The sequence below is a fragment of the Hippoglossus stenolepis genome, chromosome 16, assembly GCF_022539355.2.
Source record: "Hippoglossus stenolepis isolate QCI-W04-F060 chromosome 16, HSTE1.2, whole genome shotgun sequence".
Lineage (NCBI taxonomy): Eukaryota > Metazoa > Chordata > Actinopteri > Pleuronectiformes > Pleuronectidae > Hippoglossus > Hippoglossus stenolepis.
In genome coordinates this window covers 3,885,726-3,910,529 of record NC_061498.1, presented here as the reverse complement: position 1 = coordinate 3,910,529, position 24,804 = coordinate 3,885,726, and the positions used below count along the sequence as shown (strand labels likewise).

General features: G+C 45.5%; 2 protein-coding genes across 3 annotated transcripts; one reads left to right on the top strand and one right to left on the bottom strand.

The window, feature by feature from the left end:
• Positions 1 to 679: 679 nt before the first annotated feature.
• On the top strand, positions 680 to 6,656 carry wipi2 (WD repeat domain, phosphoinositide interacting 2). Of its 2 annotated transcripts, none has more exons than XM_035181807.2 (12): positions 680 to 901; positions 1,494 to 1,576; positions 2,109 to 2,278; positions 2,463 to 2,559; positions 2,980 to 3,077; positions 3,217 to 3,309; positions 3,452 to 3,522; positions 3,637 to 3,744; positions 4,004 to 4,168; positions 4,303 to 4,410; positions 4,907 to 5,004; positions 5,178 to 6,656. In XM_035181807.2, exons 1-12 carry the CDS (start codon positions 828 to 830, stop codon positions 5,288 to 5,290), a joined length of 1,278 nt encoding a protein of 425 aa, XP_035037698.2. In that variant the 5' UTR covers positions 680 to 827; the 3' UTR covers positions 5,291 to 6,656. The 2 variants fall into 2 exon arrangements, with proteins under 2 accessions (XP_035037698.2, XP_035037697.2); XM_035181806.2 differs by having other exon boundaries at positions 681 to 901; positions 3,637 to 3,750.
• Positions 6,657 to 7,560: 904 nt separating this feature from the next.
• On the bottom strand, positions 7,561 to 24,581 carry LOC118123993 (myosin-16). The gene is given in 46 exon segments (XM_047343735.1): positions 7,561 to 7,766; positions 7,924 to 8,124; positions 8,239 to 8,409; positions 8,523 to 8,648; positions 8,816 to 9,019; positions 9,107 to 9,299; positions 9,785 to 9,888; positions 10,022 to 10,158; positions 10,279 to 10,495; positions 10,921 to 11,053; positions 11,215 to 11,389; positions 11,392 to 11,410; positions 11,576 to 11,703; positions 11,886 to 12,003; positions 12,113 to 12,358; positions 12,449 to 12,535; positions 12,676 to 12,732; positions 12,911 to 13,001; positions 13,169 to 13,314; positions 13,527 to 13,613; positions 13,736 to 13,840; positions 13,959 to 14,105; positions 14,323 to 14,403; positions 14,500 to 14,673; positions 14,760 to 14,841; positions 14,929 to 15,065; positions 15,869 to 15,989; positions 16,273 to 16,390; positions 16,480 to 16,567; positions 16,703 to 16,888; positions 17,090 to 17,266; positions 17,372 to 17,542; positions 17,622 to 17,788; positions 17,870 to 17,971; positions 18,264 to 18,402; positions 18,575 to 18,678; positions 19,122 to 19,220; positions 19,432 to 19,495; positions 19,625 to 19,717; positions 19,855 to 19,963; positions 20,058 to 20,085; positions 20,540 to 20,696; positions 21,541 to 21,684; positions 21,780 to 22,083; positions 22,167 to 22,512; positions 24,496 to 24,581. Coding segments are annotated over 44 exon segments (5,841 nt in total). The 5' UTR covers positions 21,990 to 22,083; positions 22,167 to 22,512; positions 24,496 to 24,581; the 3' UTR covers positions 7,561 to 7,568.
• Between the last annotated feature and the right edge of the window lie 223 nt (positions 24,582 to 24,804).

Below are 24,804 nucleotides of genomic sequence, written 5' to 3'. Positions count from 1 at the left end.
AAATTATTAATATATGAATACATTTATTTATCTATGCATTTATACGTGTATTTTTTATACATATTTATTCATATCTAAATTTATTTATTTCTGCATTTACTTAATTATTTAAATATTTATGTAATCCTACATATATTTATTTCTATATTTCTGTATTTCTACATTTATTAATTTATTTCTACGCTTATTTATTTATCCATGTATTCCTACATTTATTTATGTATTTATTAATTATGTGTGCAGTAATGCAATGAATGCACATATACTATTATTCCCCATACTTCTTATCGTCACTATTATTCCTCGTTCTTCTGCCTCAAATGTCGTCGTGCTACTCCTCTCGCAGTTTTTGTCGCACATGCAATACACTACACCTGTAGGTCACTATTTACATATTCCTACATTTATTTATTTCTATATTTCTGTATTTCTACATTTATCTAATACTTTATTGACATTTACACTCATGCCCTGCGCAGTTTGCACACATTGACCGTGCGTGTTGGAGGAAGTCATGAACAGCGTCTGCAGAGTGTTTCCAGGTGTTGGCTCCAGATGTTTCTCCGTTTCCCTGGAAACTAGGACAGTTTAAACAGCTGATGGGTTTTGATTGACAGCTCGCGTGGAACCGGCTCGTGTCTCTTTAAGACGCTCCTCACGCCGCGTCCCGTGCGCATGCGCAGTTGTATACCTGTGAGCAACAACAACAATCAGGGGCTAGAGGAGAAAGATGGACTCGTGAAGCTTCACACGTCCGATCCGCGTCACGGTCCGTCACCACCGCTGCTGTTTCCTCCGGAGCTTTATATGTCGACGGCGCCGAGTCCATGAACCTGGCCAGTCACAGCGGGGACGCTGGCGGCAGCCAGCTCCTCTTCGCCAACTTTAACCAGGACAACACGTAAGGCAGGGCCGGGGACAGTGAGGGTCCGACGGCCCGGGGTGTCCAGCTAGCCCCCGGTAGCTAGCTGCGGACCGTGCGTGTGACCGGGCGACAGGGAGTCGGGACGGGGCTTCTCCCGGGAGGGAAGGCTCCTAACGCCCCCTGATGCTAGCTAGCTAGCTAACACCATGTCCACTTAGGCTTCATTTCCCCCGTCACTAGCTTAGCTCGGTAGCTAACGTGAGGGATGTGTGGTCCGAGGCTAACTTTAGCCACAGCACACATGTAGGCTGGGTGTCATGTAACCTGTGGGTGAATTTATTCATATTTGCATTTGGGTGATTTATGGACTGCGACAGCGGTTCAGACGCGACCGTTAGCCGTTAGCAACACATGTCCCACTCGGTGCTGTGGCTGCTGGGGACCACAGAGGCCTGGAGCCTATTGCAAAACACCTGCAGCTGTGTGGTCACTGTCCGAGTCCTCACTGGGACATCCGGTCACACTGACACGCGTGTGCCTGGGGTTGACAGCGTTCAGTGTGTGTGTCTGTGTGTGTCTGTGTGTGTGAACTGTCACTGATCAATGCTGTTGTCTCTTTTGTCTGTAGGTCCTTAGCTGTTGGCACCAAATCCGGATACAAGTTTTTCTCTCTGTCCTCAGTGGACAAGCTGGAGCAGATTTATGAATGTCGTAAGTCAAATGTACAGTAAATACAAAATACACTTCTACGATAACTGAGTCATTGTTTTTTCAAGTTATAATGTTTAATGCATGCTGCCGAGACGGAACACAGGCTATGTACCATTAGGGGATTGCTCTTAAATATTAATAACGTTTGTCAGCATTTGTCTTATATACTCTAACATGAGCCGTCCTCCTCATTAGTCCATTCACATCACATACATCATGATATGAGCTCTGCAGCGTCCTCACTATGCACCCGTCTGTGTTGAACTGGCCTTTTAACAACTGAGTCGTCCTGGCAGATATGTTCTATTAACTATAACTAATAAAGTTATTGCCTAATTGATATATTTTCATAAATATAGCTTGTACAGACTACAAAACTCACAATGATTAAAGTCAAACCACTCTTGGCATTTGTCAGAAAGTTTGAAAACTGTGGCTCACGGCCCCCAAACTATCATGTGATTGTTTCATTCAGCAATGAAAGCTGTGAAATGATATAATTTTGTGTGTGTCTGTGTGTGTTTGTGTGCAGCAGACACAGAGGATGTGTGCATTGTGGAGCGTCTGTTCTCCAGCAGCCTGGTGGCCATCGTCAGCCTGAAGGCCCCCAGGAAGCTCAAAGTCTGTCACTTCAAGAAGGGAACCGAGATCTGCAACTACTCCTATTCCAACACCATACTGGCCGTCAAACTCAACAGACAGGTGGGAGGAAACACCTGTCTGTCCAGAGCTGATTTATAAAATCCCTGTCTACTGCAGAGCTGTTTTACCCTGGATTAAATGGCGGCTGTATCCTTTGTGGTTCCAGACAAACGCCCGATGTTAGAGGGTTTGTTTGACCTGTGGAAAAAGACTCTAATGTTGATGTTTTGTCGTCCCTCTGCAGAGGCTGATCGTGTGTCTGGAGGAGTCACTGTACATTCACAACATCCGAGACATGAAAGTGTTGCACACCATCAGAGAGACTCCCCCCAACCCTTCAGGTGAGGGAGGACATTTATCAACACAACATCATATAGTTTGTAATGTGAGGTTTTTCCCTGTACAGTTTGTGCGCTCATACTGTAACCAGGGATGTGTCCTTCTTTCCTCAGGCTTTGGGTTTCTCTTTCGTTTCCCTCAGTTTATTTTGAGTTAGCGCTGTTAGCCTGTTCATCATTTGTTCTGACTGCTGCTGCCCTAAAGGCAGAAATGTGCCGCTGCTCTATCTGTAACACCCACAGAACAAAGAGAAAGAGAAACGTTGCTGCCAGAACCAGTTTCTAGTTTAATTACAGTTTTATTACATAATTAAGTTATTATTTCAGTGTCAGTTTTACACGTTGTCGAGTTCAGATACATGTGTTTCTGCTGCGTTTGATCTTTTGTTTATGATTTTTCTATTTGTTTCCACCTTTCTCCAGGATTGTGTGCCCTGTCCATCAGCAATGATAACTGTTACCTTGCGTACCCAGGCAGTGCGACGATAGGAGAGGTTCAAGTGTTTGACACCGTCAACCTGGTAGGTGAACACAGACACTGTGAAGTTAAAGTTGAAGAGCTGAAGCTTGTTGATCAAGACTCTGCTGTCTCTATTCTCTGAGTCAAAGCGTTTATCTGTCTGCTACATCTCTAACTAAAGTGGGATTTTGTTTTTCCAGCGAGCGGCTAATATGATTCCAGCCCACGACAGCCCGTTAGCTGCTCTGGCTTTCGATGCCAGTGGAACCAAGCTAGCCACAGCCTCAGAGAAGGTAGGTCCCGTTCTCTCTGCCTCTGTGTTATCTGTGGGCCTAATTTGTGTTTTCCTGCCTGAGCACACACACTTCCTTGTTGTTGCTTCTTTTTCGAGTGTTGTCATCCTCAGTATTTCGCTCTTCTTTCACTTCCTCCCAGGGGACAGTGATTCGCGTCTTCTCAATCCCAGAGGGACAGAAGCTCTTTGAGTTTCGGCGAGGAGTCAAGAGGTTGAACATATTTAATGACTTTGTTACTACAGAAATCTAAGTGGTTTTACTGGGATGATTCTGTGTGTTTGCGTTCACCTGCTTCCCTGAATGTTAACACGTCTGTCTTCTTAGGTGTGTGAGCATTTGCTCATTGGCGTTCAGTATGGAAGGCCTGTACCTGTCGGCCTCCAGCAACACAGAGACGGTCCACATCTTCAAATTAGAAACACAGAAGGAGAAGTATGTGTATGTATCTCTCTGTCTCAGTCTTTTTTTACGGCTGATTTTAAGACTTCTGAGGAAGCTGGACAGGGTTTTCCTTCCTGTTTACCTTATGTCATGTTACACAGTGGTTCTTATGTTCTGTGTGTGTGTGTGTGTGTGTGTGTGTGTGTGTGTGTGTGTGTGTGTGTGTGTGTGTGTGTGTGTGTGTGTGTGTGTGTGTGTGTGTGTGTGTGTGTGTGTGTGTGTGTGTGTGTGTGTGTGTGTGTGTGTGTAGGCCTGCGGAGGAGCCCACCACTTGGGGAGGGTATCTGGGCAAGGTCCTGATGGCATCCACCACCTACCTGCCTTCACAGGTCACAGAGATGTTCACCCAGGGGCGAGCGTTCGCCACCGTACGTCTGCCCTTCTGTGGACACAAGAACATCTGCGCCTTAGCTGTGTAAGACCCAGTCTGTGTGGTCTCATGCAAATCTGTGTTGTGCCTTTTATTTATTTTTATTCATTTATGCTTAGTGAATATTATATTTTCTTATTTTGATGTGCGATGTTTGTGAACAATCTGTTTGAAATCAGGATTCAGAAGATTCCCAGGTTGTTGGTTGCAGCAGCTGATGGTTATCTGTACCTGTACAACTTGGATCCACAAGAGGGAGGAGAATGTACACTCATGAAGCAGCATAGGTAACTGTCACACACACACACACACACACACACACAGTCGATACAGTCAAAGTTTAGAAAATGCAGCAATCCGGAGCAACTGACTCGGACATTTGCATTCTCACATGCAGCCCCTCCGAGACAATTTCAGGGAAGCGTCTGGAGTTTGGTGCATGTCTAAAAGCAGCTCTAGAGAGTAGCATGGATATGGACACTTGGTGCAGTCACGTTACACAGCGACGCGCCAGCTGTGTGCAGGGAAGAGAAACTGATAACGACCCGGTTTCATCAAGTGAATCAGTTACAGCTGATACGACGAGCCACTTGGGTGTTTATGATTTGAACTGGTGTCAGCGATGCTCAGTGAAAAGTGAGAAGCTGCAGCTGGGTGTTTTCTACACTGCATCACTAATGCTAATGATTGTACCGGCACAATGTTTCACTGTTCACACTGTTATTGCCAATTCAGTGGATTATCCCCAACCCCGACTGAATCTGTGCTCTCTATCCACCTCAGGTTAGACGGCAGTACTGAACCATCCAATGAGATCCTTGATCAAGGGTCACATGATCGCCCACTTGTGGCCCAAACTTACAGTGCTGCTATCACTAAAGGTAAGTGTCACCTTCTCGCTGCAGTGAACTTTGTAATTGTACTGTTAAGTTTAGTTGTGTTTACTTTGTAGGCAGTTGATCATTCCCTCGAAAGGAAGTTTTAAATATGTATGTTCTGTGTTCTATATTTAGTACCGTAAATAGAACATGACCTTTGAACTTTTGTGTCCTAGGCTACTGTGAAGAGCAGGGCGCCGTGGGAGGGGCGGGCCTAGACGATGACCTCAACGACTTGCGCCTAGATGAGGAGAACGAGCAGCCGCCGCTCATCCTTGAAACTGACTGACTGACTTAACGGAAAAGGCTGTACCCACCAATCAGAGGGCTCCTCTGGTGCTGCTACAAACATGTGACACAAGGGGGGGCGGGGGGCAGAATCAAAGAGGAGGGAGGGGGTGTTTTTAAAACGCTCAAAGCGTTCAAGAGCCTGTCCGTCAGTCCATCTGTACGTTTGTCTCTTCATATCAAGTCTTATCTTTTTCTTCCCTCCTTCCCCACCTTTCCTCGGCTTCCTCCCCCAGTTTCGCCTGCGCGGGCGGAAACTGACGCTTTTTTGCATGAACACGTGCCAACCGCTAAAAACACGCTCCAATGTGAAAACGAGTGTCTGTGTGTGTGCGCGTATTTGGACATTCGATCAAAACAATGTAGCCGTGTCTCCTCGAAAAAGACGGACACAAGCACTGTGTGAAATGAAAGCGATTGTGTAAGTGCCTCTCCGCCCCGGTGTCCGGGCGCGTTCTGTCCGAGAGGGAGATCTCTTTTCTCATTGGCTCAATAAAAATCTATTTTCAGTTGTTGGATCTTAATCGAGGGTGTGTACTATCTTTTCTAACCTCTTCCTCTCTCACACACAGTCGAGTTCACTTTTGAAAGATTAACGTGGAGGCTTGGTGCGCGAGGCCGAGGTGTTTGTGTGTAAGAGTGTGTTTGTGCGCTTGTGTTGAGACCTTATTTGTGTGTGTGTGTGTGTGTGTGTGTGTTTGCCGGGCATGTATATCAGCCCGGCAAACCCCCCGCCCGCTCACTCCTTCCTCATCCAACCAGAGGCTCGATAGACCTTCCTGCCTGCCCCTCCCTCCTGAGGCCTGCACTCATTGGTTGATTTCAAACATTGGTATTAATGAACTTTTAAAAAATATATATCTACTTAACCAATCATAGCCAATGATGTGTCATGTGTATGAAAACATGCATGGTGGTGTTGGTGTGCTACTGTGTCCATACATCAGAGATATTTGGGTGGAGATCAGTCAGATCAGTGGAGCTGTTGAGTGACAGCCTCCTCTTCCTCCTCCTCCTCCTCCTCCTCCTCACCCGCAGTATCTATACTCTGTACATAACTAGATGTGGCAAGATATCACTGTACCATGTTGTCGGGTGAAAGACAGTGGGATAGCGGGCGTGCGGCCAAACGAGTGAACTGTGGATTATAGTTTGGATTGAACGGGACTGAGCTCGGTCACCTGGTCCAGGATGCTGCATGACCCCCCCACCCCCACCATCGGTCCTTTGGTGTCTGAATCTAGTAAACGAGGATTAGCCGTGGGATTTCGGAGTGTCAGGCATTTTCTAATGATTTTGTATAAAAATGTGAAACGTTCATCTGAAACTAAAATGAGTATAAATAAATTCCATCTTGATGTATGAGATAGGTGCTTTTCTTCTTCTTGTTACACTGGTGTTTTAGATTCACTAAGAAAAGCACTGACATTTCAATGACAACCACCACGACAAGATGATCCTGGATATCATTTCTTAAACTAGGTGTAAACTCACCGTGCTACTTTTAGATTTTGATGTTATTTAAAAATATAGACATGATTATATTCAAGTGAACCAAAGAAAAGACCCTGAGCACAAAATGTGAATGATTGACTTACTGTTTAAGCTGAAAATAACCTGGCTACACATATAATTATTCATAATGATTGTCACTGCCTCAGTTACACCATTGACCGTAGTACCAGTAGTAAAGATGGACGACATGACGGCACTGTTGCTTGCTTGATGTTTATTGAGACTTCATAGCAGCAGCGACACACACAGGTGGGCTCTCTATCGTTGACGTGAGAACGCAGCTTCACCCACTCCTCCCTCCAGTCGGGGGACACGAGCCCAGACGACGCTCGGCACAGGGACACACTTATAAACACATTTAAAAAGAACTATCACACATACTGACAGACAAAATGGGATCAGACAACCTGTACAGAGCCACGAGAGGAAAGGTCAGACACGACATAAAAACACCTTCAGAGTACAGACAGACATGTAACAGTCAAACAGCATGCAGACTAAAAGGAACAAGAACAGGCTACGTGACCTGTGATTAAGACTATTGGTGATGTTAGAGACTTGTTCTATTGTTTAAGACTTTCTAAGCTTCTCTGTCTGGGATTATTTAAGACTGTCTTCTGGGTGCCTGTGCTCGTCTGTCCTCGGCAACGCGTCCTCCAGAGGGCTGAATGAGTGTGTGTCACTGTGGGGGGGGGGCAAAAACACACATATAAGCACATGCTCAGGTAGTCTATCTCCATGTTATGTGTGTGTGTGTGTCCACTTTAGCCGTCCTGTCCTCCGCTGCTGGGCTTAGTGACCTGGACAATCTCCACCGAGGTGAAGCCCTTCGTGGCCGAGGCTCGATTCCTGGTCCTTATTTTGTTCAGGGACATCTCCGCCATGTCTGCACGCTCCTCTGCGTCGTCCAGCTCGTGGACCGTCTTCTTGTACTTAGACAAGCTGCTGTTGGCCTGTTCCTCCTGCAGAGACACGGACGAGAAGTTGGTCTCAGTATCAAATAAACACACACACTTCAGATTGAGTGGAAAACATTTCATATGCAGACGCTCCCTGTAAAACATCCTCCCCAAAGCCAAACGTCTGCAGTTTAAATCCTGTGTCAGCTCTCCCACTCACAGCGTCCTCGATCTGCCGCTTGTAGGACTTGAGCTTGTTCTGGAGTTTCTCCACCAGCTCCTGCATGCGCTGGTTGGTCTTGTGGTCCTCCTCCGTCTGGAAGATCAGCTCCTTGAGTCGACGCTCTCCCTTACGGAGGTTTTTCACCGTCTCCAGGTGGCGTTTCTGCTCCTGGTCCATCTCATTCTCCACCTCCTTGATCTAGAACAATAAAGGGGGGAAAGTATGTAAAATGTGGAAGAGAGGCCTGATCCTGGTGTGTGGGAGTGTGACCTCCTCCCCTCTATAACTCCCTCAGGGAATCCATCTCCTCACCCTGGTTTCCAGTTTCTGGATGGTGCGTTTTCCGGCCTTCAGCGCCTGCTGCTCAGCCTCCTCCAGCTTCAGTGAGAGGTCTCTGAGGTTCTGCTCCTGGTTCTTCTTGATCTTCTCCAGGTGGGAGCTTCGATCCTGCTCCTGCCGAAGCTCCTCACACAGTCGTGTTGCCTGAACGCAGACGCAAATACCAACGCATTAGGATGTGTTGTGCCTTTGCCATGATACGTATGTTTAAAACTTTCTGTATTTCTTTTTTTTCCGTGTGTAGTCAGGTGGCTCACGTCAGTCACGGCCTTCTTGGCTCTGTCATCAGCAGCTCGGAACTCTGAGATCAGCTCCTCGTTCTCACTGCACAGCCGGGTGAGTTCGGCCTCCAGTTTCCGTTTCAGGATCGTCAGACTTTGGTTCTAGTGTGAGAAAAAAAGATTTGACCTCATATCTTACAAGAGAAGATGACAGCAACAAGAAGTCAAAGGAGGGATCCAAATAAACACATTACCTACAGTAATTAAAAAGGGAAAATGGTATTAAAACCCCATCATTTTGTCTGTAGCCGTCCTGTGCAGCCACTTACCTGCATGTTGATCTCACTGAACCTCTCCGTGGTGTCCACCAGCTCCTGCTCTATTAGTTTGCGGGCCCTCTCGGACGCCTCCAGGCCTCCTCTCAGCTCCTCCATCTCCCCCTGAATGAGACACAGACGCCGCTCCTGGAGGCTGTACTTCTCCCGCAGCTCCTCATGGTGCCGGGCGTCCTCATCTATCTGCACCAGCAGGTCCTGCGGTACGGGGCACAAAAAGTTAGCGCTGCAGTATTTTTCCCACTTTGGTATCTTTTGAAGTTCCACCTCGAATAAAACACCCACTTTGATCTGCTGCTGCAGCTTCTTGAGGGTTTTGACCAGCTCAGCGTTGTTCCTGTTTGCATGCTCCAGCTGAATCTCCATCTCATTCAAGTCTCCCTCCATCTTCTTCTTCATTCTCAGAGCCTCGGCACGACCTTTGGCCTCCGCCTCCAGACTGGCCTGCAGCGACTCCACTTGACGAGCATGGTTCTTTCTAGACCGCACAAACACACAGGACGTATTTAGATATATAAACATCTATAGTGCAGAAGTAATGAAAAGTCTGTAATTGCTTAACTAGAACTACAATGTCACTCACTAGAGCACATACTTCTCAGTCCCCCTTTAAAACCACAATTAAATTAACTAGGTCCATATTTTTATTTGGATCTGCACCAAATTTCACCAAAGAAATCAACAAAAATGTTGAAAAATGCATCTCACAAATGAAACAAGTGAAAAGTAAAGAATCACTATATTGACATGATATTCCTGATATTTTTAATCGTTCTAGAATCTGATTCGTTCATTCCATTGAGATGTTCTTGAGATGTCGTGTTCACAAGTACACGTTGATATGTAAATACAAATACAAAGTGGTTGTATGACCTTTGTGTTTTGAGGTGGTTCTTTAAGTGTGTGTCTGTGTGTGTGCAGCCTGAACACACGCTTGTCCTTGCATGTCACAGTTTGTCTGACCTGGTGACTTCGAACTCCTCCTCCTTCTCGTGGATTCTGCGGTCGATGTCAGCCTTGACTTGAGCCAACTCCAGCTGCACACGCACCAGCCTACCTTCCTCCACCTGGACACACACAAAACACCACATTCTGACCACTGCACCTGGGAATGGGGGGGGGGTGGAGTCTGCACAAAATCTACACTCAGTCACTCTACACAAGGCCCGTTTGTTTCTTGGCCGTGAGAGCTTCTTGCACCTCTAATGAAGCTTCTGCTTCCTCCATAGCCAGCTGCATCTCCTCCCTCTCCACCTCCAGTTTCTTCTTGGCTTTCTGCAGCTCGTGGACGCTGCGGCCTCCTTCACCAAGCTGGTCGACCAGCTCCTTGATCTCCTCTGAGAGGACATAGTCAAAAAAAAGCATGTTAATATACATTTGCTTCAGATTCCATTGCATCTCTCACACCTCCCGTTATAATCTGCTGTACCACAGGATCTGCAGCAGTTAGAAGGCACCTGAGAGGATCTTGTTCTCCTTGCGGACGTTGTCTATCAGATCCTGGCTCTCCTCGTAGGCCGTCTTCAGCTTGTAGAGCTCCGTCATGTAGGAGCGACTCTCCTTCTGGCTGCTGTCCAGCTCCAGTTGCAGCTCCTCGTTCTTCTGGCTCCACTCGGCCACCAGTTTGTCGAAGACCCGCTGCTTCTTATCCAGAGCTGCTGCTGCTGCGTTGGACTAGTTGATTAAAAAGATAATGTCTCACTTACATGCACATTACATTATATTATAGTACATTTACTAATTCAGCAGACACTTTTATCCAAAGTAACAGGGGAATAACACTAAAGCTTCAGCACAATGCAGGGGGCTTGAAGTAAGTAAATCTGTTCAGTAAGAAAATCTGTGAGAAATAAGGATTAGTAGTATTAGGTAAAACTTAAGGCATGAGTGGATCTCTTTGTATGTGTGTGTGTGTGTGTGTGTGTGTGTGTGTGTGTGTGTGTGTGTGTGTGTGTGTGTGTGTGTGTGTGTGTGTGTGTGTGTGTGTGTGTGTGTGTGTGTGTGTGTGTGTGTGTGTGTGTGTGTGTGTGTGTGTGTGTGTGTGTGTGTGTGTGTGTGTGTGTGTGTGTGTGTGTGTGTGTGTGTGTGTGTGTGTGTACCTTCTCCAGGTCTATGGTGAGGTCCTCCACCTCCCCAAGCAGCCTCTGCTTGACCTTCTCCAGGCTGGCGGCTCTGGCTTGTGCCGCCTCTGCTGCCTCCTCGGCCTCCTGGAGACGCACGGCGAGTTTGCGCCTGGAGGAGAGTGGGTGGGAGGAAAGAGCGAGAGTCAAGAGTGGCATTAAATTAAAAAGTATCAACACTAGTTCAGTAGTTTCATTCATTGGCACACATCTGACTGATATATGAAACACACTGTCTCTGAGTTTTATTTTTTCAAGCTTTATTTAACCTACTTGGTCTCCTCCAGCTCCTCGGTGCGGTGGATGGCGTCCGTCTCATACTTGCTCCTCCAGGAGGTGACGTCAGCGTTGAGCTTGGACACGAGACGCTGCATCTCCCCGCGGGCCTCCGACTCCTCCTCCAGCTGCTCCTTCAGCAGGGAGAGGTCATGGCGGGCGTTGGCGAGGCCATCACCGCTGTGTTGCGACCCTACAGAGAGGGAGAGGGGTCTTAGTTGTTGGTTTTATTTGAGGGTCTGATAACAGTTTGATCGGCAAGTTTTCAATACAACAAAAATAATGTGTGTGTGTGTGTGTGTGTGTGTGTGTGTGTGTGTGTGTGTGTGTGTGTGCGTGCGTGCGTGTTGACTTGTACCTTGTTCTCCTCGTCCACCTGTCGCTTCAGCTCATCGTTCTGCAGGGTGAGCGAGGCCTTCAGCCTGGTCGACTGCGTCAGTTTACTCTGCACGTCTTCCAACTCCCGACTCAGATCATTATTCTCCACTACACACACACACGCACACACACACGCACACACACACACACACACACACACACACACACACACACACACACACACACACACACACACACACACACACACACACACAAACCAAGAATACAAAAATAAATAGAAAACAGGAGTATGACAAGATGTGCTTGTGTTTGTGGCGGCGTGTTCTCACCAGTCAGATGGATTTTGGCAGTGTTGAGCTCAGTGTGAGTTCGCTCCATCTCCGCCAGGCGAGCGTTTGCCTCTGCCAGGTTGTCCTCCAGCTTATGAGCGTGGGCCTCAGAGTTCATCTACACACACAGATACACAGAGAAGACACAACAAGAGAAGTTTACATTCATCCAAGTTGTGTTTTCTTGGTAGAGTTCATTAAACAAGATTTTCCAAATAACACTGTACTTTTGCTTTCTGAGTGGCCTCCATGGTGACGTTGAGGTCTTCGATCTCAGCCTTCATGCTCTGTTTGTCCTTCTCCAGTTTGACCCTGAGCCTGGTCAGGTTCTCCAGCTGCTCGCCCAGCTCTGCCATCGCGTCCGAGTGCTTCTTCCTCATCGCCGACGCCGTGGCCTCTGACTGCAGCGCCGCCTCCTCCAGCTCCCGCCTCAGCTTCAGCACGTCCGTCTCCCGCTTCCTGTTCTGCTCAATCTGAAGCGACAGGGCACAGAGGAGGTCAGAGGGCAAAGGTCACGTTGAGTACCACCGCCTGATTGATTGACAGCTGTCAGTCACACTCACCTGGGCGACGGTGGCTCCTCCCGCCTCCTCCAGCCTATCACTGAGCTCCTCTAGATCTCGTGACAGCTCTGCCCTCTGCTTCTCAACCTACCAGAGAACAGAGAATCTAATTTAACTGCAGCATGTAATCTTCCACCTTTCAGCCTCTTTATCCAAACGTTTATACACATGTTTTAGTGGTCAGTCGTGAGTGGGGTTTGTACTAAAGTAGCCTGAAAACTTTGTACCTTGGCTCTCATAGCCCGTTCAGCTTCCAGCTCCTCCTCCAGCTCCTCGATGCGGCCCTGAGGGAGGAGGAGAAGACAACATGGATGAACACGTGTGACTTTCACATGCAAGTGAGCTTTTCAGATAACAAAACTACTTGTTTACATGTTGATGTCTAGCAGGTAAAAGGCTAGTAAATTTGGTATTGAATAATTTGATGATATAAAAACATCATTGTGACCTCTGACCACAAACCTGGTGCTCTTTGAGCTTGCGACTGAGCATGGAGCAGAGAGCTTGTTCATCCTCCAGCTTGGAGTTCATGTTGTTGATCTCAAAGTCTCTCCTGCATGAAAACACACACACACACACACACAGGGAGAGGGAGAGAGAGAGAGAGAGAATTAGATTTATCAGAATTAAGAGCGACTGTGTCAGATATGAAGTTGCATAAGAGTGTGTGTGTGTGTGTGTGTGTGTGTGTGCGGTCATGTGCAAGATTTCCTCTCTTACTTCTTGATGACCTCCTCCAGATCGAGTTTTGCGTTCTCCATCTCATTCAGGTTCTCCAACGTCATCTTCAGATCTCCCTCTGCCTTCCTCCTCGCTTTCTCCACCTCTGCCCTGATCCTCTTTTCCTGCTCCCAGCTGTCCTCCAGCTACACACACACACACACACACACACACACACACACACACACACACACACACACACACACACACACACACACACACACACACACACACACACACACACACACACATACACACATGCACATTACCCACGCAGACCAATCCACACATGTCTGGGTCATAAAGAGTTTTGCAGACAAACAACCCGTCAGGTCTCTGAAGGTGAAGCCTGTGGTACCTCGTTCACTTGGGTGTTGAGCTTGTTGTTAGTCTTGGTTAGATGGTTCACTCTGTCTTCTTCTGTTTGCAGATCCTCCAGAGTTTTCTGAATAGATTATAAAAAACATGTAGGCTTTATTTCTTGGTCTCTCATACACATAATGTTACATGATAGAAAATACAAATTAAAGTGCATGCATGTTTCCCTGCGTCCATGTGTCTGTCTACCTGTTGCAGTTCCTCCAGAGCTCTCTTTTCTTTCTGGAGCTTACTGACTTGGTCGTCCCTCTGGCTCAGGTCCCCTGTCAGAGTCCGCACCCTGAAGTCCAGACCCTGAACGCACCGTTGAACAAGAATTTAGTGCTAAACTCAAAAGATGCCAAACAGTAAAATAGATTCTCCAAAGCTGATATACGTCCTCTCTCCTCGGCTTGGTCCTCCCTCCCTTTACCTGTTTCTCCTTCTCAGTCTTGGCCAGTATGGCCTCCAGAGACTCCAGGTCTCTCTTCAGCTCCATCAATTCCCCCTCCAGCTGCCTCCTCTGGCCGTGGAGGGAGGCTGCGTTGCCCTCCTCTTCCTCCAGGCGCTCATGCAGATCCTGAATTCACAATGTTAGTTAAACAATAGCCAGTTAGTTTTATCTTTCTTTTCAAGACATCATGTGCGTCTGCATATGAACATTACCTTCTTCCCTCTTTCCCTCGTCCCTGCCTACATCCCTCCATCCTCCTTCCCTCCCTCATCCCTTCTCATTCAGTTTAGTGCATACATCCAGGTATTGGTGAACAGTTATTTCAATCAGAAAGGTAAGTTACCTGCACTGACTCCTCCAGCTGGACCTTTTGGTGCATCAGCTGTGTACAGCGTTCCTCAGCATCACCCAGCGTGTCCTGCTCCTGCAGGGAAACAAGATTTACACTTGTTTGCATGTTTCAAGAGACACGTGTGATCCTTACATGGAGTCCCATGTAAACTGAGGTTTGTTCACTTACTGCAGCCAGCGCCAGGGCCAGGTTGTTCTTCTCCTGCAACAGAGTGACCGCCTTCCCCTCGAGAACTTTAACCTTTCCCTCCAGCTCCTTGACCTTCTCCACCGCCACCCTCAGCTCCTCCTCCTTGGCCTTGAAGATGTCCTCCTGACGAGCGACCATCAGCAGGGGCTTCACCTGAGGGAAGATATGTGATGATGATGATGATGATGATGATAGTTATGGTAATATATCGATTGTTATGGGGGGCTTCAAGATTTTACCTTAGTGTAGAGTTTCCACCAGCCCCAGTAACGCAACTGAAGGAACTTCCTCACGTTGCGCTGGATGGCCATTAGAGCAATTCTGCATCACACACAAATGCAGAAGTTAGAGCTCACATGAGTCACCACCAAAGGAAAACCAGGCTGTTAACCACAGACACACACTGACCGTCTGTCTACCATCTTCTTAAACTCAATCCTCATCAGATTTCCTCTCAGCTGAGCCTGCAGCATGGTTATGATCTTCGCCAGCCGCTCGTCACGCATGTCCTCCAGCTTTGCCAGGACGCCTGCACGGAAAAACACCTGGAGAAGAAAAACACCAACAGGGGAAAGAGGGAAGAAGAAGATGGGGTGAGGAAAAACATCTCAAACACAAACACTTCACAGAAGATGATAGACAATAATCAGCAGAGAGGACAATGTACACAAAGTGATTTCGCTTGGGATTTTCTGAGATTTTCTCAATTATTTACATAATATATATTTATAATATATTTACCATATACTGTATCTTAATATAGGAAACAACACTGTAAGCAATTACCCTAATGATTGGTAAAAAATAAGTATATATGTTAATATAATACTGATAGTAACAAGTGAAGTTGTTCCTAATATCTATACATACATTTCAATATATTTATTTATTTAGTTATTATAATTGTTTGATAAGAAATAATTATGTTTTTGTTGTGTTTTAGATATATAATAACTGTATATTTCTATTGGAAAAGCCTGTGTTATGTTGACCATAACATGTAACTTTATAGTAGCTACCACTAGGGGGTGATCATTGACTCTAGTAAAAGTAGCACAATATACAAGAAAAATACATAAAAAGTCAAAAATAAAGATACTGCATCAAAACTAAATACTTGAGTAGCGGTTCATACGCATTAGGAATAAAATGCATGTCTAAAATGGCCTCTGTCAGTGTGTGTATATTAATGGGCCATTATTATTCATCAGTTGGTCGAGGTGGAGCTCATATTTTCAGATTAAACAGTGCAACACATCTATTACAGTGCATAGAAACAGGCGTATTTTTGTGTAAATGTATTTATCAACGTGTATTCAACACATATGTAAATACATGGCTGATGTACCTTGGTGTGGCCGATGCGATACTCCATATTATCCAGGCCAACAGAGCTGAGGAGGAGCTCCGAGGCCTTCTTGTTGTCGACGAATCCCTTGGGGATGACGTTGGGGTTGAGGATATAGTACCTGAAGGAGACATCAGGGGCAGAACAAGAGAAGAAGAACGGGGGGGAATGGAAAAGTTGGGTCAGACAAAGATTCTGATTTGAGCTCAAAATTCATTTAATCTCTCAAAAAAACACCTCATGTTTTGTCCAGATTTCCTACACAGCACAATGATAAAGCTCTAAAACACCAGGTATAATAAATAGTCAGATTATGTGAATGTACATATCTAACATTACTGCTCTTTAAAAATGGAGATGATACTAGAATAATGGAGACTAACACAGTAATGACAGAATCAGACCTTTGCTTGAATTCTGGGTACTGTAGTCTGTTGGGGAATCCTTTCCTGCAGATACGGATGCCCTCTAATACGCCGTTACAGGCTAACTGGTGCAGGATCAGATGGTTGTCTGTCACACCTTTACAACATGAAACAAAGAAGAGGTGAAAACACTTTTCTAAACTTATAACATCTTCAATAATCCAACATCACTCCTCACTCACTGACCTGACTTCTTGAACTCATTGGGCACGATGCAGCGGACAAAGTGCGGAGCAGTGCTTCGCAGGGTGCTCATCAGCTTATTCAGTTGTTCCTTGAGTATAATATAATTATAAATATATAAGTTAACAGACACCTGTGAGTTTGTGAGCCTCAGTATTTAGTTTTGTGATGGTCAAGTATTGTGGTTGTTTAGCTGATATATTTAAGTATAATACACATGAGTTACCCTGTAGAAGTGGGAGACAGTTTGGAAGGAAGAGCCCTTCTTCTGCTTCTTGGTTCCTGCAGAGGCCTCCTCCTCTTTGAAGATCAGAGCCAGCAGGGGCATGGAGGACTTCTGAAAGAGTCCCACCACCGTCTCATTCAGGGGGTCTTTGTTCTTCTCCAGCCAGCCAGCGATGTTGTAACCAACCTGTGAAAGACACAAACCGCTTTAAAGCACCCATGTACACATTAAAGTTACATGTTCTAGTATGAAGTCAGAGATGTTAAGGACTTTGGGGCGGCTCTTGGTCAGTGGCTATGCACTGCAGGAAATGACACAACACACCTATACAACATTAGCACACATATACCTGCCACTAACTTCTATCTCTATCCATCAAGTACTCACAGTGCCGGCGTAGTGCACCAGCTCAAAGTGGGCCTCGGCTCCTTTCTTCCCCCCCTTCGGCTTGAGGAAGTTGGACGACTTGCCCAGGTGGTTTTCGTACAAAGCTGCTTTTAAGGTCGCATCTGTCGCCTTTGGAAACACACACTGCTCCTCCAGGATGGAGAAAATACCCATAGGCTGAAGAGGAGATACAGAGGGGGGGGTAGAATGAGAAAGACATACTCAATGTACAAGATACTGTACATTCACGTCTTTGCACTTGTGCATTTGTGAGTGCGTTACCCTTTCCAGCAGGTCGATGCAGGCCTGCAGGTCCAGGCCGAAGTCGATGAAGACCCAGTCGATGCCCTCCTTCTTGTACTCCTCTTGCTCCAGCACAAACATGTGGTGGTTGAAGAACTGCTGCAGCTTCTCGTTGGTGAAGTTGATGCACAGCTGCTCAAAGCTGTTGAACTGGAGACAAAAGACGGAGTTGGATCACAACAGTAAATAAACTAAATATCTCAAACCAAAAAACCCACGTGCATCTCACCTCAAAGATCTCGAAGCCAGCGATGTCCAGCACTCCTATGAAGTACTGCCGCGGCATCCTGGTGTCCAGCGTCTTGTTGATGCGCGTCACCATCCACTTGAACATGCGGTCATAGATGGTTTTTGCCAGAGCACCGATGGAGTACACACACTGGTCCTGGTTCTGACCTGAGTTCATATGGACCGGGAATAAGTTAATTGTTTCCAAGATTTTTCTTTAATCATCTTAATAATGTTTTTGCGATATACCTTTGGTCACAAACTCATTGCCGACCTTCACCCTGGGACGCGTTATGCCCTTCTGCAGATCCCCAGAGCTGATGGCCATGAGGTGAGCGACTTTGTCGGCCACTTCGGGAAAGGATCACGAGAGGGGACGAGGATTTAATTAAATATTTTAACAGCGTCTTTTACGTCAGAAGGTATTGCACAAAAATAAGACCAGGATTTATGGAAGGAAGAAACAATATGTACAGTTTGAAAAGTTTAAGCTGGGATGTCAAAATGAAAGAGGAGGCTTTGAGAGAAATGTCAAAAAAGAATGAAAGAGGAAGAAGAGAACTAGGTCAGATGGACACGGTGGAGTGAGGTAGTTTGACGATAGACAGGCATGTTGATAGAAAGGTTGGGGGGGGGGTTATACCCTCAGTGGAATCCACATCAGCCTGTTCCTCTCTGGGCTTCTGTTTGAACTTCATGTTGCCGAAGTGCATGATGCCTCCAGTCAGCTTGTACACGCTCTTCTTCTCCTCGGGAGTGAAGCCCAGGACATCAAACGCCTCCTGTGGACACACAACCACAGACAGAGTGAGGACAGAGGGGAGGTCGTCAGTGGCAAACATCTTTATTAACAGGCTCCTGGATTTATATGGCCAGATTCATGATTGATTGAGTGTTTCAGCCACACAAAGACGCTTTGAATCAAAGCATGAGAGCGAACACGTGTTGACTCACATCAGTGAGCAGCAGCTCCTCTCCGTCATCCATGTTGTCCACCACAGTGACGCCCTGACACACCCACACATACTGTTTGGGGTCTGGGCTCAGCAGCAGAGCCTCTGGAAAACATATCATTAACATAATAAGAAGAAAATAATCATGTGTCACCTTGAAAGCAAATCTGTGTAATGGATGCTAATCATTATTAACCACACATTTCATTTATAACATATTTTGCCTGTTTCTCAACTTATCGAACACGAAAATGATAATATTTCACTTAATTATATGCTAAAAATATTTTTCACATGATTGCTTATATTATTGTATTTAAATTTAAATATATAAAACAGTTCTGTCGATATTGAGCTGGTTCTGTTATTCATATTCATGCTTGGTCATTTCACAGATGATCGAAAGAAAGTTTGTTTCCTTTCATTAAAATACTACTAGTAGTTTTAAATAACCAAACGAAATTGACAACAGATTTCGTGTTTGTTATATATAACATTGTCTTTAGTTCAATAGAAAAGTAGAGACAGAGCAGCTTCATGTCTCTCACCAATGAGTTCAGGCTTCTTTCCAGAAAGGAGCTGGTAGAAGATGTGGTATCCTCTCTCAGTGGCCTGCTGGGAAATCACTCTAGATTTCTCCAACAGATCTGATTCACACGCGAACAGAGACACGGGGGAAAGAAAAAAGAAAAAGATAAACACAGTTAATAAGAATTCGCTTATTTTTCATGGTACAGCTAATGTTGGTTTTAGAATGATAACACATATCACAAAGTAAAAGAACATTTGGTATTTCATCAATGTGCAATGATGCTGGTGAAGCCTGATCCACAGTAATAAAAGAATAAAGCCACTCACAAGTCTCAATATCGGCACCAGCCAGCTTAGCTGTCGACCCAAAGTGGATACGAATGAACTTTCCCTGAAACCAAGACAGACACATGAATCTGATTCCTGTTGATGTGATGATTGTACTAGTGTGTGTGTGTGTGTGTGTGTGTGTGTGTGTGTGTGTGTGTGTGTGTGTGTGTGTGTGTGTGTGTGTCCTTACAAAGCGTGAGGAGTTGTTGTTACGGATGGTCTTGGCGTTGCCAAATGCCTCCAGCACCGGGTTAGCCTGAATGATCTGGTCCTCCAAAGAGCCCTGAGAGCAGAAGAGAGGAGAGGAGGAGAGGAGGAGAGGAGGAGAGAGGAGAGGAGGAGAGGAGGAGAGGAGTTATGATTCATATCAGACTAGAAAAGCACCATCTGAACTCATGTCTGCATCATCCGCTCACACACAGACACACTTGCCTTGGAGTCTGAGGCTTTGCTCCCAGAGGCTCCAACATTGGCAAAGTACTGGATGACCTTCTTCGTGTTCTCAGTCTTGCCGGCACCAGATTCTCCACTGGAGGACAGACGCCAGAAAGGAGTCACTCACATACAGATTACATGATGCACAACATTTGTGGAGGAGTGTAAAAAAAGCACGGTGTCCTCACGTGATCAGCATAGACTGGTTCTCATGCTCTGCGGTGGCGGGACATTGACGGGGGAGGCAGGAGAGGAGAGAGACAGAAAGACAGTGTGAGCCAGGCGGGAATAATTACTGCTGATTTCCCTGAGAGCAGATCAGAGCACTGCTGATGTTCCCTGTCAGCATTAGCAAGAACACAGACAGCTGACAGCTCTCCCCTGATACCACATAATGGCCTCAAAGTATTTTTCTACTCCCTGAACAAATCATCGGACGCCGCACTAATCACACACCTCCAGCAACTGCCCCACTCCCTCTTTCCACATATAACTGTGCAATTACATCCAAGCAACTCATCTCGAGGGGGTCATCCCGAATCACCACATACCACTTGCATGTTTACCACTCCTCTTTGCCAACTTTATAACCCCTCACCCATCAATGACCTATGATTGATTGACAGTCCCTCATTTTGTTTAGTCTTCCAACCCCTCGCCCTCTCCTCACCCATCATCATGTCGTGGTAAGCGTTGTCGGAGACGGAGAAGAGGTGAGGAGGAACTTCGTTGCGTTTCTTCCCCTTGTACATCTGGGCCACTTTAGCGCCGTAGATGGGCAGCCATCTGTACGGGTTGATGGTCACGCAGAAGAGGCCGGAGTACGTCTGGGAGTGGGGGGGGAGAAGAGGGAAGATGCAAACAGGATGATATAGAGAAGCTTTTCGCCGAGTGGACACGCATCTGATTCACCGGCGCTTTCAAATGTTATTTAGTCCCTTTCTCCTTGTGTATCTGTCTTAAACGTTAATTCAGTACATAAAAAGGGAAACATCTGATGCAATTAAAGGGAAAGCTCAATAATAATAATATTTAAATGTATTCAATACAACTGCAGAGATATTTTGTGATGAAATTAAATAATTTTTTCTTCTTTCTACTGTCAGAGGTGTACTTCTACTTCAGTTAGTTATGTCATAATTAATCCACTGATTATTTCTATCATTTCTATTATTTCTCCTCCATAGAGTCAGGGGACTTTTAAGAGACTGATTAAAAACAGCTGTCAAAATAAAATGTAAAACTATTTTTAATCTGCAGCATGGGTGAAGCTTCAGAACCACGTTTCCCATAATACAACTCAGAGTTTCTGTTGTAAATGTCCAATTTCTGACCCTAAACCGACAGAACCCCGATGACATTGCTTCGACATCATTGTGGTTATTTTCTCAGACTTAACAAAGCTCCTCCCGGGACACAGAAGACCTGATGTATTATATAACTGTTTTCAAAGGGATAACAGATACTTCTTGTGTCAAATGAAATGATATTTATGTGTAGAATTGGCGGAACCGCCCTTTATAACCCATAGCAAATTAAGCTGAATTTATCCCAATCAGTTTTTGCCATGACAGCGATGTAACAAAGATCTTTGTACTTCCCTCGAGCTGTCACGAGGACCTGGTCGTGAGGGGCCTGAGAGGTTCTCTGTGTTTTGAGTATCAGGCTTACATAGATCCTCATGCTGACGTAGCGGCTGCGCAGGTTTTCCAAGACGCTGGCCTCGTTGAGGACCGTGAGGTTGGCCATGTCGCTGGCTTGGTAGAACTTAGGAGGGTTCATCTGCTGAACATCATCCATCTTCACAGTCACCGTCTGAGCAGAAACAATCATCACTGAGTCAATATTTGAATCATGAATATTATTATCATTTCACTTAAAGTAAACGTTAAAGACAACTTTCTTCTTACAGTGTTCTTCCTCGTCTTGATGGTGACTTTGTCCCCATCTTCTGACTGAATCTGCCCAGCGATGAAAGCCTCCTTCTCATCTTTGATCCAGCAGGAGCGCTTGATGTCGTATGGGGTATTCATAGCATCCAGCCGCTCCTTCTCTACGGGAACCAGGAACGGCATGGGGTCCACATTGTCCCCGCACTCCCCTTTATACGCAGCCGGCATGGCTGTTGCTGCTGCTGCTGCTGCTGCTGTTGCTGCTGCTGCTGCACACACACACTGACCGGCTCACTCACCCACTGGCTGCTGCGGAGAGAAGCTGAGCGACAGAATAGAAAGTGGAAATAAAGTTCAAGAGAATCAAAGGACGGACAGAAGCTGTCTGATCAATATGATACTCACCAATGCAAGAGGCAGAGGTCCGCTGAGGAGGACTATGGGTGCGGGTATTGAAGTCACGCTCTTTTATATCAGGGCTTCACTTTCCTGATATGGTCACAACTCTAAAACCAGCCACCACCCTGAGGTCTCATCTTTCTGATCTGTGTGGCAGCTCCGGATCTGGGAATTTCTTCAGTGTGTCTCCTTCCATTTAAGGTTTCCCTGGAAAGCCATCACTCCGGCTGAAAGCATCTCCTTTCCTCACCCCCATCGCTGGCTCTATCTTCTCCATCCCTCCGCCCTTCCACACCTTTTCATCCAACCACGGCCTCTGCTCTTGACCATCAGTTGCTTTCTCTCTGTGCGCCTGATGGGATTTGGGATGAGTAAGACAGTTTAAATTAAAACCAATGACACACGGAGCAGGAGTGGACACATTTTGTCTAGATGTCTTAGTTATGTTATAATCCTTGTCTTTTGCTCTACGGTGCCCAAAACCACATCTGCTGTAGAATAAATCTGTATATTTCTCTAACCGAGTACATGACCGAATCAGGACATGTGCATCGTATGTTATCTTCACACAATCCGCTGTGGACTGGAGGATGGATGAACAGATTTCTGAGGCTGAGCTGAGGTTTTTGTGAGAAAGCTGAGTTGAGTTCTGTTGAAGTACCACTTCACAGAAACATGACTTTTTTAAATCACTGACTCACAGTGGTGGATGAAGTCCTCAGATCTTTTAAGTAAAACTATTTAAACCGACTGTATTACAAGGAAATAATAACTCATTAAAAAGCTTATCCAGAATGTAGATTCCATAGAACTGAAGCAGCTGTTGTTCTTAGACACAGATCAACACTAATAATCACACACACACACACACACACACACACACACACACACACACACACACACGTAGCATCAGCATCGAAAGAGTTAATGTTTGAGTTTGACCATATTTTGTGTGTGTGTGTGTGTGTGTGTGTGTGTGTGTGTGTGTGTGTGCGTGTGTGTGTCTGTGATCCCAGACCAAGTTTGTCTCTATGAGCAAAATTATCTAAGTAGCCGTGAACACACGCAGCTGCTCAGGGGCTCCTCACCGCACACTTACAAACACACGTACATGTGCACATATACAGTACACACCCATAATCCCACTAACAGCTGTACATGAGGGATAAACTAATTTGTGTGTGCTGGTTTGTGTGCGTCTGATGTTCCTGCCACCTGTGGAGTGTTGAAATAGTTGAACACACAAACACATAAAAACACATGAGGGAATTAAACAGAAGTAGTAATAGAGGAGGGACGGGTTAGAACAAAAAGATAATTGGTTTAACATCACGTTCACCTCCAGACTCCAGACAGATCAACTGACTAAAAACCGATATGCAGGTTAAAAACTGCATGTTTCTGTTTATGAGAGGAAAGTGTGTGTTTACGAGCCTCGCCTGGTGTCCTGCAAGCCGTTTCACTGCTTATGTGGATTTAGTGTGCCCTGTAAACAGGCTGGTGAGAGAGTCCATTGTTCCAGCAGCTAATACTGCAGCCATGCAGCTAAACCCAGTGCTGCTAAAGAACCAAATCCCTCCAACTATTATCCCTGTCCACCCGGCTCTCCCCCAGCCTTCTGCGGACGGGACCAGTGTTTTCATCCACCATGCGCTACTGATTTATAGTTTTTAGAGCACATCATGTTAGTGAGTAATGTAGTTACTTTAATTTCAATGCAGCCACTATTTAGAGCTCATATCTGCACATCCATACTGTGGAAAGTTATCATTATGTTGCATTCAAGTGCTTTTAGGAGGCTCCAACATCCATGAAGTTGCTGCTTCATGGTTGATGTCTGTAATGCTTCTCCAGTGAATGTTTCAAGTGACAAAAAAAACAACACGCTCTTTTGAACAAAGATATTATTGATGAGGGCCCTAACACAAGAGGAATTCATTGATCGTGGGAGAATAAAAAAAAAGTGTAAAAGTGTGTCAGGCTCTCACATTAAAGTACTTTAATGTCAATTTAATGACGTTGGAGGAAGCTGATTGGGGACAGACAGACAAAAATGCCTATTCTTAGGGCTACGACTTTAAGAGAGTAAATATCCAGGAGCTGGTGACATTGGGAGAAATCAATACTAGTTTAAACATTTAATAATATGACTAATAATCTGTTATCGTCAGCGTCATATGCAGCATTCTGCAGCAATATGACGGAGTTTGTATTATTCTTGTATTAAACTAGATATACAGTGGGCACTGTTGATGTAGTAGACTGTTTCAAAGGGGGATAGGTTACTTTTACTTTTAATACTTTCAAGTGTATTTAAAAGCCAGTGCTTACTTACTTTTAGTAAAGTAGAAAAGTTAATGTGTTGTACTTTTCACTTAAGCAAACTGTTGACATCCTCCACCACTGTCCTGTTGCATTGTCTGTAGATAGATAGAAAGATAGAAAGATAGAGAGATAGAGAGATAGATAAATAGAGAGATGGATAGATAGATAGACAGACAGATAGATAGATAGATAGAGAGATAGATAGATAGATAGATAGATAGAGATGGATAGATAGATAGATAGATAGATAGATAGATAGAGAGATAGAGAGATAGAAGATAGAGAGATAGACAGATAGACAGATAGAGAGATAGACACA

Excerpts from the sequence above, each read along its gene's own strand:
- wipi2 (XM_035181806.2), top strand. The coding sequence starts at position 828 with ATGAACCTGGCCAGTCACAGCGGGGACGCTGGCGGCAGCCAGCTCCTC. Across the intron at positions 3,078-3,216 it reads TGTTTGACACCGTCAACCTG|CGAGCGGCTAATATGATTCC; the intron begins GTAGGTGAACAC and ends TTGTTTTTCCAG. Across the intron at positions 3,751-4,003 it reads ACACAGAAGGAGAAGTATGT|GCCTGCGGAGGAGCCCACCA; the intron begins GTATGTATCTCT and ends GTGTGTGTGTAG.